We start from the raw sequence: 17431 nt of genomic DNA, 5'->3' as shown, positions 1-17431 counted from the left end.
CCCTACCCATTTTGGAAAAGGCAGTTGCATGTACTTGATGCTTCAACTCACATTTGTAAACCCCATGTCTACATACAGGGGAGAATGAGGACGTGTATGCAGACTCCACCAAATCACTCACCTTCAAGCCATTTGTTATGTAATACATCACAAGCAACATAAATCCCTTACTGTTGTTTTGGTGCAATTTGGAGGAGAGACACATAGGGGTTACTTTGTCATGGAGAACCAAGACAATGAATGGATGAACAATGAATCCCTACCATAGGCAACACTCAGTCAATTGTATGCCGACACTTGACTGATCAAGTGACAGTCACAGTCACAGTCAGCTAGTGACATGACCAAGGCTTGAGCCCATGATCATAGATCTCAACCAGCACTTGAGAGCCTTTTTTTTGTTGTCCTGTATCCTCATTTTCCAGCTCTGTTCCTCACACTTTTCACCATGGCATTAACCTCTGCCTGTTCTGGCATGGTATTTTTATCCAGATTTTGTTAAATAATGTCACTTTCTCACCTTAAGAAAACTGGACAATTAACATTTTAAGAAAATGTTCCCTGTACCATATTTTCAAGTTAAACATGCATGTTCCCTTTATAAAAGTATGCAGGAATCCTCTCAAAAATGTTTGATGCTCTCATGATACTTGTATGTGGCAGCTTAATACACATAGTAAACAAACCATGTTAAGGGCATTTTTTTGTACAAAATGTTTAACATCAGACACTTAGGAACTTTTCAAAACCTTCTCAAATTAAATTAAATTGGTCAACATTTATTTTTTATACCAATACTTTAAGATCAAAATTAAAAACAAGCTGAAGTGAAAATACCAGTATTACTGTATTTCGTTATTGCTACCTTATAGTGTTGGATATCACTGTGAATGGGTTTCATAGATGATAATGATCTGTTCAAAATATTGAGTGCTGTTCCTATATACAGTGCTTAGAGTACTATCCACCACTGTTTTAAAGCATTAATACTGGTAATGTAGCACATAATAATGACTGTATGCTATGTATATACATCTGCGTTTGCAGATTTGTTCTTGATGGGTACCCTATGACAAAGAAGCAGGCAGATCTTATGGAAGCCCGGAGTATAATCCCTGTCAGAGTGCTGGAGCTGCAGGTGGACACAAAGGAGGTTTTAAGGAGAGGATTGATGGATAAAATAAACACAGTAAGGTAAAATCCAGAGTTTATCTTATCAGATTTCTCATTCATTGTTTGTTAAAGGTATAATTATATTTTTTGTGGTCACCACTACCCAACATATCCCTGCAATTATAGTTTTAATTTATTGTTATTAATTATTTGCTGAAACATAAACATTCCACTTCATGCTGCTTTGCATTCAGTTCCAATTGCAAAACATTTGAAATATACAGTAACCTGAGTATCCTAATTAAAAGATAATATTACTGTGGGCTGCTTTTAAGTTGTCAGGAAATGTCAGGGATTACAAAACAAAAAAAGATCAGTAGCAGATGGGAATGAATAATAGATAAGAGCATTTAAGGTAGGAGATACCATTTACATTGAGTTAGCCTGTGTTAACAAAGAATATCTCATTAGAGTCACACATACTCTGTAACGCAGTTGGTCAAAGATTGAAACATGACATGCAATATAACTCACTTTACATAACTATATTGCATTTCCCTGGCAGGTCCTACCCACTTCATGACAGTCCACAGATTCTCACCATCCGCAACTCCATCTACAAACGCGAAGTGGAAGCTGTGAGACAGTACTATCAGCAGCACTACCAGAACTGGGTGGTAATCGATGGTCACCGCAGCAAGTGGTGGGTGTGGAATAAAATGCTTGAAGAGTCCAGAATGAGTGTGAAGCATATTCAGAACTATCTGGAGAGGATCCGACAAGGTATGATAAGGGAACTTATCATGTCTCTTAAAATGGGTCTCATACTATATTTTGTTTTATTTGTACATTAATAGGGTGGCACAGCATTGCTGCCTCATAGTGCTGGGGCTCTGGGTTCAGTTCCTGGAGTGCTGTCTACCTGATGTTTATATGTTCTACTTGTATTTACATGAGTTTTCCTCCCACTGTCCAAAGATATACTGGTAGGTTAACTGGCTTTTGGGAAAACTGTCCCTGGTTATAAGTGTGTCCGTGTTTGTGGCTGTGTGTCTGCCCTGTGATGTGCCCTGCCTTGCGTCATTTGCTTGTCAGGATTCTCTAAATGTAAATGTACAGTATATGTTGTACTCTAAATAAAAAGGCAAATATTTAACATGCTATGGGTTTTTAAACATATCATACTATGTTCCTTAAACGCCTGTTCTTTGGAAATAACAGATTGGTGCTACATTAAATGTACATACTGTATGAGGCATGACTACAAAAAAAAACATGCAAACTAAACGTGAGTGAAAAACCTTCAAACACTAAAGAAGGAGATGTTTATTTTCACATTATTCTTCTTAATTCAGACTTGTCTTTCTACAGGAAAAGCTGTTATTCTGCTGTTCGATTTGTAAATGCTTCACTAACACAAGGCCATTCTCATAATTATTACTACTACCAACAACTGTGGGAAACCCTGTTTTATTTTGGCTGTGTTTTCATCCTCATTCTGTTGTCTGAGCAGGAAAGGCAGCCAGAATCGACCGGCTGTGCATCACGCCCCAGGAACTCCAATCCCGTCTGGGAGAGTTCGGACGCTACTGTCCTGTGAGCCTGGCCCTGCACAGGGAGCTCGTGGACTGCGCTGTCTCAGCTTCACTGGAATTTGCAGCAGAGTTCCGTGGCCACTATTACAAGATGGCTTCCAAGGAGTGTCTGGAGGTAAGAAAGGACAATAAGTATGTGTTTAAATATCAAACAAACTGGCCTGATGTTATGAATATTTTTCTAATACTATCACATATTTATACATTATTCTTTTTTCCCAAGATGTTCCTTGAAACACCGGAGCAGTTTGTCATCCCGTTAGCTCCACATCCTCTTCCTCCTCCCCACATGTTGCCCAAGAAGCTCACAGCAGCAGAGGTTAAGGCCAAGTTTCCCAGACAAGCTGAAATGAAGGGATACTGCCCAGTATCCTATCTTGATGGGAAACAAAGGTAAAGCTTTACTGCACAAACAGGCTCCATCTGTACAACAAAACTCTAAAAAAGACCAAATTGTAGTTTTTGTTTTAGGTTTTATATGTATTACTGAATTGTTCTTCATTTTCACAGTTTGCCATGAAGGAGATTTAACAAAATTATTAGCCTGTGTGCAGCTCCTTTCAATCTTTTAATTCTAACACTTGTCTCATATACTGTAGTGCCACCCAACCCTGATCATGAATGAACACTGTGCTTATTGTTATTGTTCTAGCTGAGTTTGTAGAATGGGTTAATTGTCAATTGAGGCATATTTTCAACTTGTTTTCAGCTCTTAAAAAGTTTAATTGCATTTGTAATTTTATCAAACTTCTGCCAAATCCTGAATTTCAGAACTACCCTATTTTCTGAAATGTTACCAACTGGACCTCTGCAGAGGAGAAAATGCTTATTATCAGAGTATAAGAGATCCCATGTGATTCCCTACCTCTTTGTTTTTATTATAAATTGATCATAATTTTGACCCTGCATGCCAGGTCTACATGAAAGCAAAAGTTTATACAAGCATATAAATAAATTGATTGATTAATTGATTAATTGATTGATTGATTGATTGATTGATTAACCCAGAGGTTAACAGCTCATTTGGAATGAAAACCAGTAGAAAGAGAGGAACCCCAAGACTGGGATTTGGAGCCACTGAAACTTTTACCAACACTAATTACTGAATTTCATTTGGGCTGTGTTATCAAAGCACATTGGAGTAGGCGGCGTTAAAATAGCTCTTTGAAGTAGCAGGATGCTGTGTGAAATTGCTGACTTCATTTTCTTCTTCTAGGTACGAAGCTCTTGTACCTGGAAACATTGAGCATTCTGTTGAGTACAGGGGAAAGATTTTTATTTTTGAAGATGAGGAAAAGTTACAGAAGTTCATGAGGTAACAATCTACAGTACCATCTGTCTTAACTTCTCAAAAGGGGAAGTCATACAATTTAAAAGCTGATTTCATCTCATCTGTATATACTCTTTACCAGGTTGCCTGAAACATACTGGAATCAAACACTCCCTAATAAACTTCCTCCAAAAAAAGAGCCAGTGCTGTTGACCTCTCTGCCCTTGCTTGGTTACCTTGAACAAGTAAGATACTTTTATTGTGCCACAGATTTAATAATATGCTTAGTTTGAATATTAAACAATAAAAAGGTAAATGGTAGTTTCAGACCAAGACTGTAATCATGAAGAGTGAGCTTCATACTGCCTGTATTTTTCTCATGAGCAGAACATTTGAATGAAGAATGAAAAATATCGATTATATATTATATAATTAGATTATTATTATTATTATTATTATTATTATTATTATTATTATTATTATTATTATTATTATTATATAGCAACCAATGAACAAGTTCTGTTTGACTCTGCAATCCTTAACATTCTATCTGATATACAGAGAGAATATTAATGAATATTACATTCCATTTTAAAAGTATTTTTGAAAGTATGAAGAAATATTAAATTTGAAGTTGATACGGGTGTAATTATTTTTAAAGTCTGAACTTTATTTTCAACAGGGAACTGCAACTACAGTAATAAAAGCTCTGACAGCTGTTGGTTGTCTGAAGCCGAAATATCCATTTCTTAGCGTGAGGAAATCAGCTCTTCTTTATGTTGCATGTCATTTAAAAGGTTTGTAAACAGTGCAAATACATTGAAAAGTTAACTACTGATAAAACTATGAGCTACGATTCTTAGAGTAACTGTGGGCAAGTTTTTGAAGGCCTGACACATGCAAAAACATCTTAGTTGAGTTATTTCTACTTTGTCAATAAAAAAAAATGATCGTGACATTGCAGCGCCATAATCATCTATATAGTTACTTGCTGTTTTTGCATGATCATTTTCACTTACATTTTTATCAGGGTCTTTATTTTAATGTATTTGGTTGGTTCTCTAACAAGATCTATGAGATATACACTGCAATTTGATTGATTTTGACACTTCAGATTTAAGATTCTGTTTAATTCAAACATCACAGAAACTGTGTAGAAAAGCTATACTGTATGTAAATCCCATTCATTTCTGGTGAGCTGATTATTAATTAATTAATTAGGGATGCTTGAACCGTAAGAGTTTTTAAGCTTAGGTTTTAACTATGTTTAGGTTCAGTTAATGTGTAGCTTATTCTGTGTGCCTGCTGGACAATATTTCTTTGTTGTGATAGAAGACTATATTACTCTACGTGTCTTGCACTTCGTAGATTTAAGTTACATATGAAATTACGATACTTTATTTTACCAACTAGATACAAGTTTTCTAATATAAATTATAATCAAGTCCAATGTACTTCATTGAAACCTGAGACAAAATATTATATATTATTATCTAGAAAAATATGCTTGTGAAATTTGAGATTGATTCTGATGGATTGGGGAGTTAACAATCCAGAAATTCAAAACATTTGATCTTTTTCCAGCATACAATCCCAGAAATTCAGACTACATTCGCAAGAAATATAAAAAGAAGCTGGAGAAATTTGAGGAGAGCTGTGAACTGATACCATACCTGGGATCACAAATGACTCAGAGATACAAAGAACCTCAAGAGCGTCCCATTGACTTTGATCACAAACTTCACACATTCCTGGCTCTTAAAGGCACTGAGCCTACTTCCACCTGGATTTTGTAACTTAATTCCCATCCAATTTAAAATTGGATGCCCTGTTGCTTTTACACAAAGGAAAATCTAAATACTTGTCTGTATAAGACTGTAATTCATATTTCTTATTTTCAAAGCCTAAATAAAACTTTTCCTGCATCGTATTCTTTTGAAATTTGCATTTCCAAGACTTTATGTTTCTTCTTGCATTATTAAAGGTTTTATTCATTAAATCATTAATGAAGAACTAATTCACAAATCTTTAAGCCTTCAGACTTAGGCACAAAAAATTTACTCTGCAGAGCTGAAACATGATTACGGCCAGGAAATGACTAAATGTAGTGAAAATTCTTTGTGAATATACAGTACAGTATGTGTCATTTTCATATACAGTATATATACACCCTTTATTGACCCACTATAAAAGCCCTGTACTGTAGCTCTATTATAACAAGCTGAATTCAAGTGTGGGTGTGAATCTGTTAAAAAGGCCCTGAGTACCAAACACCATGATTCCTAACAAATTTTTATAGCTTCTCCCATTTTGATACCTTAATAATAGCAGATTATCCCATCATGAAAACTTTGATAGATGATAGCTTTCAAGTGCAATTTTATCATCATGGTATTATGTCATGTGTATAGTAGCTAGGTCTGTAGTAGAAGAGTTGTCTCATTAATAGCTGTCACTGGTCCAGAGAATCACAAGTTCGGAGTAAGGTATATATTTACTACACAGACCCTTAGACCAAAATCTGCAAAATCCCAGATCTTTAAATTCTGTACTTAGATGCCAATGTTTGCAATTTTCAGTCACGATTCAAAAAAGGTAAGGAGAATGTAGGACACAAGTTCCTTATTGTTCAAAAAGCCATTCACCTGACTTCAATCAGTAGAATCAGTGGCCAGATCTGGCCTCAAACGGTTAGAGATGATAAGTCTTTAAGCATTAAAGTCCTAGATGCCTGGAGTACTGGAAATACAGATAAGTTCTCTTTTGCTAGTGTAAACTTTTTTTCTTTTAAGAAAAAGTGGGACACATGCATTGAAGTCAGGAGAAAGTAGTCTGAAAAGTGATGTTAAGTTCCTGGTTCTGTGCACTTGTAGGCCCATCTTTGTATGATCTGACTTGTAGACATGAGAAATACCAACATACATAATTATCCATACCCCCAGATTAAATAGGAACAAAAACATCAATAGAATAAAATGTCTCATTTTAAAAAGCTAATAATGGTATACTGTAATCATAATTGCATTGCACACAGCAGAGGCATATCTCTAATAAGTTACCCAAATTTCAGAAAAAAAGAGATCACACTTCTAATTATTACTTTGCATAAAATTCACACTGCAATTCATCATTTGCAGCTTCTTTGTTGACTGCATATCCATTAAAGGACAAAATTCATTTTTGTTATTTTGAGGGGGTTTACAAAATTAGGATAGGTCGTGTTGAGGTTCCAATAGGTGGTACGTTACTCTCTGAACAGAATGTAAACACCAACACCAACCTGGGGCACTGCCATTCTTCAGATGAAACATTCAATTTAGGTCCTACAACATGGTTAATGAAAGTCCTATAATAAAATCATTGTTATTAATTTTCGTTAGAGTAGGGCTGTTAATATCGAAAACAATACTTGCAAGGTAGGGGAAAAGGGAAATTTATGCTATGGTTACCATGAAATGATGGTGGAAGGTTGTCTTTCAAAAGTCAAACTTTAGAACTTGGGACTGGTTATGACTTGTATTTCTAAAAAAAGTTTATAATGTTTCTGTAATACAGTACAGAGAGTGCGTTCCAGTGCAACACAACTGCCTGAACGAAAACCTTTTAGTAATATGGTAATAAAAAAAACTCCCCGCCTCAAAAAATGTCGTCACACCGCAAACTCTCATCGCATGAAATCTCGCGATGTTTCTTCTGCCTGTGGCCATTTTAATAAGGTAAGGTCCTGGAAGCTTTGTATTTCCTTATTCAAAAGCATATGAAAAAAAGGTTATGAATACCCCGAGTTTGTCAGATTTGAGGGAAAATGGGAAAGAGAAATAAGGAAGCAAAATTTCAAATGGTATTCTGGAAGTATTCAACGCAAAAAGCAACGAAAAAAGGAGACCACTGTGTGCTGGAAAACGACACTGGCATGGCGCTCGGTTTAAACCGAAATGAGTGTTGCCGCTAACGATTTAACCTTTTGTTAGTAAAGAAGCACGACAGTGTTTAACAGATTTTCCTGTTAAATTCGTGTTTTACGGACTTACGAGCGGCTTGGTCATGTGTCCAGTACAACCATAGTTGCAACGTGTTTTCTAAATGCACTGTACTTAAAGTCTATAGTCTATGTTGTTCAATTCATACTGTTTCTAAATATATTGTAATGCAGATAAATGTAGCAACTTAATCAGTATGGTTTTGTAGTACATTTCCAGTTTATGAAATTTAGAAAAGACCTTCACTGCCCTTATTGTAAAAGATTCGCGAAGTCGAATTATTTAATGCACAAAAGAAATAACGTACTTGGAAAGGGTAGTTTTTTAGAATATTTTTATGGATTTTGCGTCTAAAAAACAAACCTTAACTTGATGCCAAAAAATTCTAATCCACTAAATTCTACAAATTACGCCACTAAATCGTGTGTTCCTCTCAACTAGAGGTATCAGACAAGCAATTTGTACTACTTTGGGTTTAAGAGCTTAAGATTTTGGTCTCATACTGTACCTACATGGTTAGGCAGCTAGCATCTGTCTTACATCTCTTGGGTCCTGTGTAGTTTGTATGGTCTTCCAGTACAAGAGAAGTTTCTTGCTCTTGTCCTTCCGACTCACAGAGATAGCTAGATTAATTGGTGCATCTAAATGGTCCCTATGTGCCTGTGTGTACTGTATGTGTCTGCCCTGCAAGGGACTGGTGTCCTACATGGTGTGTTGTCACTTTGGGCTCTGTTCTTCCAGATAAGGCTCAAGGTTATCACAGATAACAGGCAGAAATGTTTTTGTTATGATTGATTATCCCTAGATTTCACAGAGAAAAAATAAATTGTTAAAAATGTTAATTAATCATAAACCTATTAGTTTGGGGGCTATCCAGAACAAGGGTTCCTATTAACTAATTGATCCAACAATCTAATCTCTTTGTTTCTTGAAACAAGGCAGTGTATGGGCTTCAACAACCTGGTTGAATAGCTTCTCCCAGAACCAACTGTTTGAGTAAAGAAGTTCCTCCTTTTCATAGTTTTAAGTGGATTTCCATTGTTGATTCTGCAGTATTCTAAGAGGTTGGCTTTGCCAGTGGATTTGAAGATTTTGAAAACTTTTATCAGGTCCCCGCATCCATCCATCTTCTAACTGCCTCTTCTGGGTTACAGGGGAGCCAGAACCTATTTTGCAAGAAATGGGCACAAATGAAATAACATTTTCTTATTAATTTTGTCCTGAAATGTAATATTTCTTTCTCTGTCTTGGTCTTTCTGCTATATTTTTTACTATATTTTTTGCTTGCTATTTTATTCTTTTACTAGATTCTGTTCTCTTTAAATCATTTTAGAAAGCGCTTTTTTCTCCTTAGTCTTTTCCGAATAGATTTACTAAACCATTTGACACAGTGCTTTCTTACCTAGCATGTATGCATGGTTGGCATTAATCTGTTCTAACCTTCAAGGAGAATCTATTGCTTTCAAGTCTCCACTGTTTCCATTCTGTTCCATTGTACTTCTCTTACTTTCTTATTTATTCATAGTCTATTTTCCGTAAATTGTAAACATAATTTGGACTCTACCTGTACAGCTTCAAAGTAGTGCAGTACTTCAATGCATATCATTTTTTTGTATGATAACAATACTAAGATCAGAATCCAAGTTGTAGCAAGTTTATGATGTGAACTCCTTTTATATAATGTCACCAATGATTTTGTGGTTAACAACATTGTGATTAAAATTGAAGTGTAAAAATCTCACAATAATGTCTCTCTGCTGGTCATATAAAAAATACATTCCCATTCAAATAATAACTGCTTTGATCTGTGAAAGCCAGTCTTCCATCACTGCATCGGATAAGCTGAAATAGTCACAGATACTTGTTTCTGAGCTGTTTTCTCATCTTCATGACTTGTAGGTACGTTAAGACCCATCATTTTCTACATTGAAGGATGTCGGAATCTCTGCAAAACCCACCAACCTCTATTTTTGTCCTTTCCTCAAAAGCCTACAAGGAGACAATCTTAAACAGGTTTGAGGCGCTCAGGAAGAAGGATTTACTGTGTGACATCACTCTGATTGTGGAGGATGTGCAGTTTAAGGCCCACAAGGCCTTACTGGCTGCCAGCAGTGAGTATTTCTCCCACATGTTCACTGCTGAGGGCCAAGTGGGCCAGTCTGTCTACATGCTGGATGGGATGGCAGCAGGCTCTTTCAGAGCAGTGCTGGAGTTCATCTACACTGGCCATGTGTCAGTGGAGGAGAACACGAGAGAGCAGCTCCTGGCCATGGCCCAGTTCCTGAAAGTGACTGACCTAGTGAAAGCGCACACAGAGTGTCAGCACTCCCGTCTGGCCAGCGAGGAAAACAAAGGAGACTCGCAGGCAGGGCAAAATACTGAGGAGCCCACGAAGCCCAAAAGAAAAAGAGGCCGTCCAAGAAAAACTGAGGTAATTGCAGACGTCTCTGCAGTTGCATCTCCTGACTCAAGCAAGGCAACAGAAACCACAGGACTCGGAGCTCAAGTGACTGACAGGACAGCAGCACCGCAGGTTTCAGCAGAGGTCATGGAGGGTGAAGAAACAGCTGATTCAGACGTCCACGTAGATTTATCCAATGATACGGACGTGGACTATGACCCTAAAAAAGAAAAGCTGCAGCACAGCCGCTACAGCAAGCGTAAGATAAAGCCACCTCTCAAATTAAATGGTTTCCGGTTAGGAGAAGAGGTCTCTGACCAGGGACAGACCGGGAAACGAGGGAGGAAGAGGAAATACCCAAACACAGAGGCGCGTTGTGAGCAATGTGGAAAGGTCTTCAAAAACCATTTGTTTTTAACCATCCACCAAAGAACTCATACTGGTGAGCATAAGCAAAATGTTATGTTTCCTGTCAGATGCTAAAAAATACATTCAGCAACTACAAAGCTTGCACCCCGTAATGTCTTAATGAAACCTCTTTTAATTGTATTTAACTGTTCAGTACAAGAGGCAAAGAGTCATACAGGACAGGACACACAGAGTGTCTGAAATCTTGAGCTAAAATGAGCTCAGCCTTGTTTCACTGGAGAATAATGTGCATGTTAACTTTAATGCTAGGAGGATTTGCACAAAATAAGAGATTTTGTAGCTGTAACATGATAGTTTTTATTTTATTTTCTGCCTGCATTCGTTGCTCTCATTTTGATACCATAAATTGTGATGCCAAATAAGGTAGTCTGTTAAAAATCGTTACCTTGACCAAAATTGTATGAATTTGGAACAGAAGGACTGAGTTAAAATTGGCTTTCTCAAGACTTTGTGTTCATATTTTGTTTAACTGATTTGTTTGTGTGGGATAAAGCAAGTGCAATGGAGTTTCCCATGTCCTCTTGTTGTCTTTGTGTCTGCAGGGGAAAAGCCTTACAGATGCTTCGAGTGTGGGAAAAGCTTCACTCAGAAGCACAGTCTGCTGGTGCACCAGCGCATGCACACAGGGGAGAGGCCCTACATCTGTACAGTGTGTTCCAAGGCCCTGTCCACCAAGCACTCTCTGCTCGAGCACATGAGCCTGCACACAGGTGCCTTTCCCTGCAACATACTGTACTCACTGTGGTATTGGCAACTCTGAAGAATGTCACTGCGATTTGTTAATAAATTAATGAGAGTTGGGACACCTAATCCTGGTCTTATAGGGCTAGCATGTCTTCAGAGTTTATAAATCTCTAGAGCAGCAGCACCTGAAGAGCTGGGAGAAACAGTTAAACTCCAGTTGAGAGAGTAATGATCTGATTCTGGTAGCCTCCAGACACACCAGCCCTCCAATACTGGGACTGGAGACATTTGCCCATTACAAAAGGAAACTGGTATTACTTAGGATTCATTTATATATACTTTAATTGTATATAAAAGGAGCAAGCATTAACATTAAAATAATTTACTGTAAAATCAACTTCCTTAATCAAATATATACCTGACACGTTGAAATGTGCAACTTACAAATAGAGTTGTGAAATGTCTTCTTTCCTGTTTCGTTGAAGGTATATTAACTGTAAAGAATAAAAACTTTAGCTGAGCCTAAGATGTCATGTTGCTTTTGCTGTTTCAGAGCAGAAATTGTTTAGCTGCGATCAGTGTGGACGGACCTTCAGTCAGAAGAGGCAGCTGAAGAGTCATTATAGATTACACACAGGTAATGCCTAATTCTCCACAAGAGGTACCTTTCTGTAAATATAAATATATATGTAGTTAAATTTTCATTCCAACTCTGGCAAATTGTTTTATAGAAATTATGTGGTTAATCTTGCAAGTTTAAATATTTGTAGTAATTTATGAGGTTTGCTCTACTATCATGTAACATCAAAAATTGTGTACTGAAGCTTGTTTCTGGAAAATAAGTGCAGTCTGTGGCTTAAAACTGACCTACTTTTCACGTGTTGATGAGTGCATTTCTGAAGTAAACTATTTTTGTGCTTTTAGAAAAATCTATATTAGTGAAGCAGAGTGAAATGATGGAGTGGAGTGCTGAACTTTGCTACATGTGTATTTGTATTCCATGGCTCTGTCAGTTTTCTGAAAATTCACTCCCTCTCCCAGAAACCTAAAGACATGTGGTGCCTTTAGTATATAACCTGGGGGTTTGGTAGACCTATGGACATCGCATGATTCCACACTGATTTCTGATACTAATGTGCCTTGCTTTACGTCTGGACAAAATTATTATTTTAGACTGGTTATGTTTCTTTCATGCATAGAGTAGCTTATTTGTTTGATATATAGAGGTCTTATCTTAAAACACTGACAAAAATGTAAAGGATTAAAAAACTTCATATCTTTGTGAAATAAAAAAGTGACTAATTTGATCCCTGTTCAGTGTGAATACATGCTTTAACTGTGAGAGTAATGTTACTATGTACTTTTTTTGCACTTTCTTTTTAGCATTTTTAGATAATATCTTTTTATGTAAAGTAAGCATTTACTAAACTGATAAATTTCTTATGATGCCTATAGGAAAACCTTTACCTGAGTGTGCACAATGTAACCGCAGATTCATGGACGCTGCTCAGCTTAAGAAGCATCTGAGAACACACACAGGTAATATGAGTCTTACATTCACACTTTCCTGAAAGGCACAAGATTAAATACACATTAAATGAGTTTTTCATTATTTCACTTCTACATATTAAATGTTTAACTTAAACTTGATCACAAGTAACTGTGTGATTAAGAGATGTTCTTTGTGAAATATGTTTAAATTATGTGATGCGCCAAGAGCTCTCTGTAGAAAACCTGTTGGACAAAACATAGTGTTTTAGGAATTTCAATAGACACTTTCAAAACATGATTGAATATAGCCAAAAATGTGATTTTGAAGTGACAATTTGTAACAATGATTAATTGAGCAAGATTCAGAAGAGATTTAAAAACTTACTGTTTAATAATGATTTACATACTAATTTGTCCTATTTTACTTTGATTAATAAAATATTATAGGCTTAACAATGCTCAGATGAAAAGGAAATTACCCTTACGGTGTTCATTATGACAGATGTATCAATTGTGTAGGAGACAGGCACATATGTTGATTTCAGTTTTTATAATTTAATCAGCCTGTGCATGTGTCTTCATGCGCTCTTTACTAGCTTCCTATGTACCTTCTATCAAACCACCCTGAAGCCCCATAGTTAATGTGCTACATTTGTGATACATTTCTTACTAACAGCTACACTAGACTTTGCCATTTGAGTTCAAATCTCAGGTCAAACTTTTGGCATCTTTAGGTCTAGATCACAATGTTTCCACATAAACAGCAAAAAAAAAAATCTCTAATAAAGTGTCTGGGCACAGGAAAATTGTGACATTGCCTTTAATTCTCCTAAATTAAGGACCTTGAAAAAGGTTATCATTTCTTATGTGTAGTAAATTGCAGTTGCAGTTGTTAATTCTGCGCTCGAATCCTGAACTGTTTTTCAACCTTGTCACAGGGGAGAAGCCGTTCACCTGTGAGATCTGTGGGAAGTGCTTCACAGCCAAGAGCACGCTGCAGACTCACATCAGAATTCACAGGTGAGAGGCACAGTGGGCACAGGCTGAGACATACATCACACTGTTCAAACGTGCAGCTGGTCCGTTTCTGCTTTCTTGCCTCAGAAAAACTGCATGGCATAAAGGCTTATTAACTTATTTGCTTTTTTAAGTAAACTAGAAAAGGTATTGTCTATAAATGACTCAGCAGCTGCTGTTTTTACATTTAGAATGGCCTTTGTTTTATCATATACCCATCTAGAACTGTAAAACAAACATGTTAGCTCACAGCGGTGACCCCTGTGCTCTGAACTGCCTATGTATGCAGTCATTCATGTTGTGACACCATGTCAGCCCTGCAGCGATGTACAGGAGGTTCAGCTCTTATTGGAGGGAAGGCACATCCTTCACTGACATCACTATAGCCTTTAAGTAGGTTGCAAGGCTAACTCAGAGGTTGCAGTCCCAGATCTGTCCCAGCCCTGCTCCTGGCAGTGCTGAGGCAATTGTACGCCATTGCTTGGGAATTCCTGCTTACAACAGGCTGGTGACATGATCCAGACTCCAACTCATTAAAACTAGATTGTAATGCTCAATCTCTTTTCCTGATTGGGACACTCAAGAGCCCCCACAATTTACTTGAACCTATGAATGCTGCTTCTTTTGCCTTTTAACTTCATGAAATGACTTTTGGCAAGCTTTTGATTTTTCTTTTTCTCAACGAATCTGTTTAAACACGATCAGTTGCTGAATATGTCCCCACTTCCATGTGTTCTTGTACAGAGGAGAAAAGCCATACGTGTGTAGTGTCTGCAGCAAGTCCTTCTCGGACCCCAGTGCCAGGCGACGCCATGTGGCTTCCCACACAGGAAAGAAGCCGTTCACCTGCTCATTCTGTAGCCTCTCCTTCGCACGTCTAGACAACCTGAAAGCTCACACCAAGACGCACAACAAGGAGAGGCCCACAGACGCTCCCCGACAAGTCACCTCTTCAGAGAGCGATATGGGGGTGGAAGAGGTGCGCAGCATTCTGCAGCTGCAACAGTACCAGCTCCCCACATCGGGGGAGCAGGAGATTCAGCTGGTCGTCACTGGGGAGGTGGACAACATCAACTTCGTGCCGGGGCAGGAGCAGGGAATAAGCATCATCACTGCAGACGACACGGAGAATCTGACACCAGAGCAGGCGTCGGGTCTGACCCTGCTGACTCAGCCTTCGCCGCACGTGCAGAACCTGGCGCTGGTCACCCAGGGGGAGCAGCCCGAGCAGATCCAGGCTATCAGTGTCATGGAGAGTCAGGTCACCTCGGGGCAGCCCGAGCAGATGCATGTCATCACTCTCACCAAGGAGGCCATGGAACATCTCCAGGCCCACCACGGGACGCCTCAGCAAGTGCACATCACCCAGCGGTCCACACAGCCTCTTCACCTACTGCGGGAGCCCACTCAGCAGATCCCCCTTACCCAAGAGCCTCAGGCTCAGCAGCTCCAGATCAGCCGAGAGCAGCAGGGACAAGCTATACACATCAGCAGCCAGACAACGCAGCCCATTTCCATCAGCCAGCCGACACAGCAGATCCCCAGTCACCAGATACAAGGGCAGACGTTCCAAATCCAGGCAGGAACTGTCTCCTACCTTTACACCACCAGCATAACCCCACAAAACTGAAGGGTGAAAGGATTGATCTAATCCTTAGGGATTCCGTAAAAAAACAGACTTGTTTCAGTAATGGAAGGGCAGTAAATTCCCCATTGTTTGTAACTTGTGACTTTTACCAGCTTTTTATTTTTAAATGTTAGCTTGATAGCTGCCTTATCTTTTATTCTACAAACACTTTTCTAGTATCCACTTTTACATTTGAAGAAAATTTCAAGATCTATGTTGAAGATATAAAAGAAACAATTGAAGACTTAACTTTTTTGTCAGTGGGTAAATTTAACAGTTGCGATTTCATTAAACATTTTTTCATGAAATGATTAAAAATGTTCAATGGAATTTCATGGTTGGATTACTTCTTATGCAAAATGAAAACTGACAGATGACACGGATACCCCAGATTTTTAACGCAGGGAATGGATTGCAAAAAAAGAAGCTGAGGAAAAGGGAGCACAATCAATTAATTATTCTGTAAATCTCTGCTTCAGAGTGGCTGAACCCCAGAGCTTGTACAGCATGTTCAGAGCTATTGAACGCCTGTTGCCAGCTGTGTTCAAGAGCCATGATGCTCCTGTGCTACTGCTGAGTGCGTTTTGATGAAAGTTGAGGGCTTGTGCTGCAGAGGAGAAATACTGTATATCCTTTTTCATTTTCTGTCCTAAAAGCTTGTCTTCTTCTGGCCAGTTAGGAAGATTAATTTTTACTCTTCAGCATTTGCTTTAAATGTAAATGATCTTGGATAAAAAGCAGCATGTGTGATACTGCTGCTCAGGAATAAGCTGAAAGATGGGCAGCAATGTTAATTTGTGGCCTAAAGGCGTGTCTTATATGGTTTAAAGTAACGTAAATTCTTTTTAATAGCAAAGAGGAGACCATCTAGGACTTGATCATCAAATTTAAAATCACTAAAACATTTTCACAAAGCCAACCTGAAGGACTACATTAGCACCAGTTGAAACCAAGTCGAATTGTATGTAGCATTGAAATCTGGAAGCACTACTGTACACAAAGGGTTGTGGTGGTCTGGAACAAACTGCAGAGTCATGTTGTGGGGATCCATCAAGATAATGGATGAGACTGGATCCTTGGATCAGTAAGCTGCTACCATACAAACAACTGAGATGGGGTGACCAGCCTCCTCTCATTCGTAACTGTTCTTATGTAGTACAAACCAAATTAAAGTGTGCAATATTTGTTTTCAGTTATCCCAAAAAGGTTTGTGAATGCAGTAATCACAAGCTCGACGATGTGCATGAAAAAGAATGGAGCGTAGAATTAAAAATAAGATTGGTACAAAAATAAAATCATAAAATCACTGTCTTGTAAAATACATTTAAATGCAAATGTTCTTGAATTTTATAGTGGAAATAACTGTATATTTATTGGTTGGTGGAAAGTATTGTACAGTTCATTAAAGGTATTTGAAAACTTTTTGCAGACAAAAAACCTGCATGGTATACTTATCCATCTTTTTTAGTGCTATAATTATCAAAACTGTTCATTTTATAATAATTAAAAGTGTCCGTATTTAAATTGGAAATATTCAGACAATATAATTTTAACATTTTGCATTACTGTTTTGTAATGGCAATACTTTGTAATTCATATCCAAGTTATATCGAGGTAAACATTTTCTACTGTAAACAGTTCTTAAACACTGTATTAATAAATCTAATCTTACAGATGAAAATGAAATGTTTTATCACGAATATGGTCTACTGAGTTTATTTTTAACTTCATCTTAAAAAAACAAAATATTCAATTTTAATCTATAATAATTCCTTACACTTACATACTGTAGCACTTTTCTGGACACTCCACTGAAAGCGCTTT

The 17431-nt window shown here is 37.7% G+C and overlaps 2 protein-coding genes across 5 annotated transcripts in view; both read left to right on the top strand.

Moving 5' to 3' along the window:
* The window catches only part of ak9 (adenylate kinase 9), a 32647-nt gene extending 26728 nt beyond the window's left edge, over nt 1-5919 (top strand). For all 3 annotated transcript variants that reach the window (XM_088625799.1, XM_088625800.1, XM_088625798.1), the window contains exons 32-39: nt 1048-1194; nt 1679-1896; nt 2627-2823; nt 2932-3101; nt 3925-4023; nt 4121-4223; nt 4661-4775; nt 5563-5919. In XM_088625799.1, the coding sequence (XP_088481925.1) occupies nt 1048-1194; nt 1679-1896; nt 2627-2823; nt 2932-3101; nt 3925-4023; nt 4121-4223; nt 4661-4775; nt 5563-5774 (1261 nt within the window). In that variant the 3' untranslated portion in view covers nt 5775-5919. The remainder of the gene's footprint in view (nt 1-1047; nt 1195-1678; nt 1897-2626; nt 2824-2931; nt 3102-3924; nt 4024-4120; nt 4224-4660; nt 4776-5562) is intronic.
* A 1714-nt stretch (nt 5920-7633) lies between these two features.
* On the top strand, nt 7634-17293 carry zbtb24 (zinc finger and BTB domain containing 24). Of its 2 annotated transcripts, XM_088625794.1 has the most exons (7): nt 7634-7694; nt 9858-10801; nt 11331-11498; nt 12026-12109; nt 12928-13011; nt 13902-13983; nt 14725-17293. In XM_088625794.1, the coding sequence occupies exons 2-7, from the start codon at nt 9892-9894 to the stop codon at nt 15608-15610; spliced, it is 2214 nt and encodes a 737-aa protein (XP_088481920.1). In that variant the 5' UTR covers nt 7634-7694; nt 9858-9891; the 3' UTR covers nt 15611-17293. The 2 variants fall into 2 exon arrangements, with proteins under 2 accessions (XP_088481920.1, XP_088481919.1); XM_088625793.1 differs by lacking the exon at nt 7634-7694 and having other exon boundaries at nt 7721-10801.
* The last annotated feature ends 138 nt before the right edge of the window (nt 17294-17431 follow it).

The sequence above is a fragment of the Lepisosteus platostomus genome, chromosome 3 (assembly GCF_059453375.1).
Source record: "Lepisosteus platostomus isolate fLepPlt1 chromosome 3, fLepPlt1.hap1, whole genome shotgun sequence".
Taxonomy (NCBI): Eukaryota; Metazoa; Chordata; class Actinopteri; order Semionotiformes; family Lepisosteidae; genus Lepisosteus; species Lepisosteus platostomus.
This window is presented reverse-complemented; position numbering and strand designations above follow the sequence as displayed.

Coding starts and splice junctions, on each gene's coding strand:
- zbtb24 (XM_088625794.1), top strand. CDS start 9,892: ATGTCGGAATCTCTGCAAAACCCACCAACCTCTATTTTTGTCCTTTCC. Junction 11,499..12,025: donor GCACATGAGCCTGCACACAG/GTGCCTTTCCCT, acceptor TTGCTGTTTCAG/AGCAGAAATTGTTTAGCTGC. Junction 13,984..14,724: donor ACTCACATCAGAATTCACAG/GTGAGAGGCACA, acceptor GTTCTTGTACAG/AGGAGAAAAGCCATACGTGT.